This window comes from Sinocyclocheilus grahami, unplaced genomic scaffold, assembly GCF_001515645.1.
Source record: "Sinocyclocheilus grahami isolate Dianchi unplaced genomic scaffold, SAMN03320097.WGS_v1.1 scaffold523.1, whole genome shotgun sequence".
NCBI classification, from domain to species: Eukaryota; Metazoa; Chordata; class Actinopteri; order Cypriniformes; family Cyprinidae; genus Sinocyclocheilus; species Sinocyclocheilus grahami.
Window position 1 is genome coordinate 959,827 of NW_015505702.1, and position 2,243 is coordinate 962,069.

The following is a 2,243-nucleotide window of genomic DNA, read 5'->3' on the forward strand; positions in this document are numbered from 1 at the left end:
TGTTCCAAACCCGTAAGATTTCAGAACACAAATTTTGATATTTTTAAGTAAACCTATGTTTTTGCCTTTCCATTAAAAGTCAATGTGCATGTGTGTGTACATATTTGAGCTTAAGTGATTACCATATGTGTTTATATGTAAATAAATGCCTAATTAATTCTGCTCATCATATAAAGTGATCATATCTCTTCACAAGACTTATTAAACCACAATTATTGATTAAACTGCTTGATTCATTTGTCAACGCCTTTATGACCTGAAGTTTTGGTTACCTGGACTTTCAATGAAGGGACAGAACCATCTTAGGTTTCATTAAAATATCTTAATTTGTGTTTCAGGTGAGTCTTATAAGTTTAGAACGACATGAGAGTGAGTAAATGATGAAAGAATTTACATTTTTGGGAACAATAGGTTTAAGGGTTTTCCACATTTAAATACTTAGCTGCTTAGTGCTTACAATTATAGAAGACCTAAATTTTTTTTTTTTACCCAAACTCCTGGAGACCTGCTGATGAGATGATTGTACTGCATGTGTCAGATATAAAATTCTTGCTCTTCCTCCACAGTGCCTTCTTGACTACAGTCATTTACTGTCAAAACGCCATTGCCGTTCTGCTGTCCTTTGTCTTGCAACACATCTTTCACATTCTTTGGCTGTGGTTTGTGTACTACCCAAGGTGTGGATTTTGCAATGATGCTCTGTGTTCTAGATGACACAGGAGTCTGTCTTATTTGGGAGGTATTATTATAGGTCAGATCAGCAAAGTCAAGACCTCCATCTGTTGGAGGAGCAGACTTGGGCCGTGGTGCTGGGGCCTTTAAATGGGGCCTCAGCTGTGGATGGGAATAACCTGAGACCACCGACAGGTCCACAGAGCTGCCGCTGATGGTTTTTCCTGTGTCTACATCCGTCTCTTCGGCTCCCACTAGCGTATCCACATTGACACGGAAAATGGGAGCAGCCATGGAAGAGAAGCAGCGAGGACGGAAGCTTGACGGAGAGGCACACGAGGAGCGGGACTCGTCTGTAGGCAGAGAAAAGAGGGACTGTGTGCGGTGGCTTGTCCATCTCGCCCGTAAGAGCTCCACATCCCTCTGGAGCCTCTCCATGTGACCATCTTGATCACACAGTGTAGGTGGAGACGTCCTGGAGGTGTGTGTGACTGGAGACGGAAGGGTCTGGGTCTGCGAACGCGATGAGTTCCGGTGGTAACGACGATTTCGATAGGAGGCGGGCCCGCGGCCGTATGGTGGAGGAGGTGGAGGCTCGGGTGGAGGAGGGGAGGTAACCAGAGGATCTTCAGGAGGAAGGTGACAGAACTTTGCAATAGTGTGTTTGCTGTAATACCGTGAACCTTGAACCTGACAAAGTCAAAATGAGAGCATGAAATTATGTGCAATTAATAGACAATGTTCAGGACACCATTTATGCAGATCCTAATACCTTTTTTTTTCATTTAAGATACTGTATTGATAATAAAATGTACACAAACATTACCATTCAGAGGTTTGGAATGGGTACGATTTTTTTATATTTTTGAAATAATGCTTAGCAAGACTGCATTTATTTGATCAAAAATAGGCTACAGTAAAAACAGTAACAGAAAACCTCAATGTGTGATATTAAAGGGACAGTTCACCAAAAAATGAAAACTCTGTCATTAATTACTCACACTCATGTCGTTCCTTACCCAAAAGACATTCGCGCATCTTCGGAACACCAATTAAGATATTTTTGATGAAATCTGAGAACTTTCTGACCCTGCATACACAGTAACGCAACTGACAAGTTCAAGGCCCAGAAAGGTAGCAAGGACATCGATATAATAGTCCATGTGACATCAGTGGTTCAACCGTAATGTTATGAAATTAAGAGAATACTTTTTGTGCGCAAAGAAAACAAAAATAGCAACTTAATTCAACAATTTCTTCTCTTCCGTGTCAGTCTTCGACGCGCGTTCACGAGTGTACCACGACACAGGCATATGCATTCCTCTACTTGAAAACAAGGCACAGCGCATCCGGATTCACGCATACATCGTGGTACTCTTGTGAACGCACGTCGACTGGCACAGAAGAGAATAAATTGTTGAATAAAGATTTATGACACATGCAGGACAGTCATCTCATCAGCATGTATGCAGGTCTTTAGGTAAAAAATTAAATTTTGAAGTCTTCTATAATTTAAAGCTGCAGTCTGTAAGTTTTGCCTCTTTATCGCCATCTCTGTTTGAAAACCTGCA

The 2,243-nt window shown here is 41.4% G+C and overlaps 1 protein-coding gene across 1 annotated transcript in view; it reads right to left on the minus strand.

The window, feature by feature from the left end:
• Positions 1 to 534: 534 nt before the first annotated feature.
• The window catches only part of LOC107555024 (protein FAM124A), an 18,420-nt gene continuing 16,711 nt past the window's right edge, over positions 535 to 2,243 (minus strand). The window contains exon 4 of the mRNA XM_016237709.1: positions 535 to 1,362. Within this exon, the coding sequence (XP_016093195.1) occupies positions 535 to 1,362 (828 nt within the window). The remainder of the gene's footprint in view (positions 1,363 to 2,243) is intronic.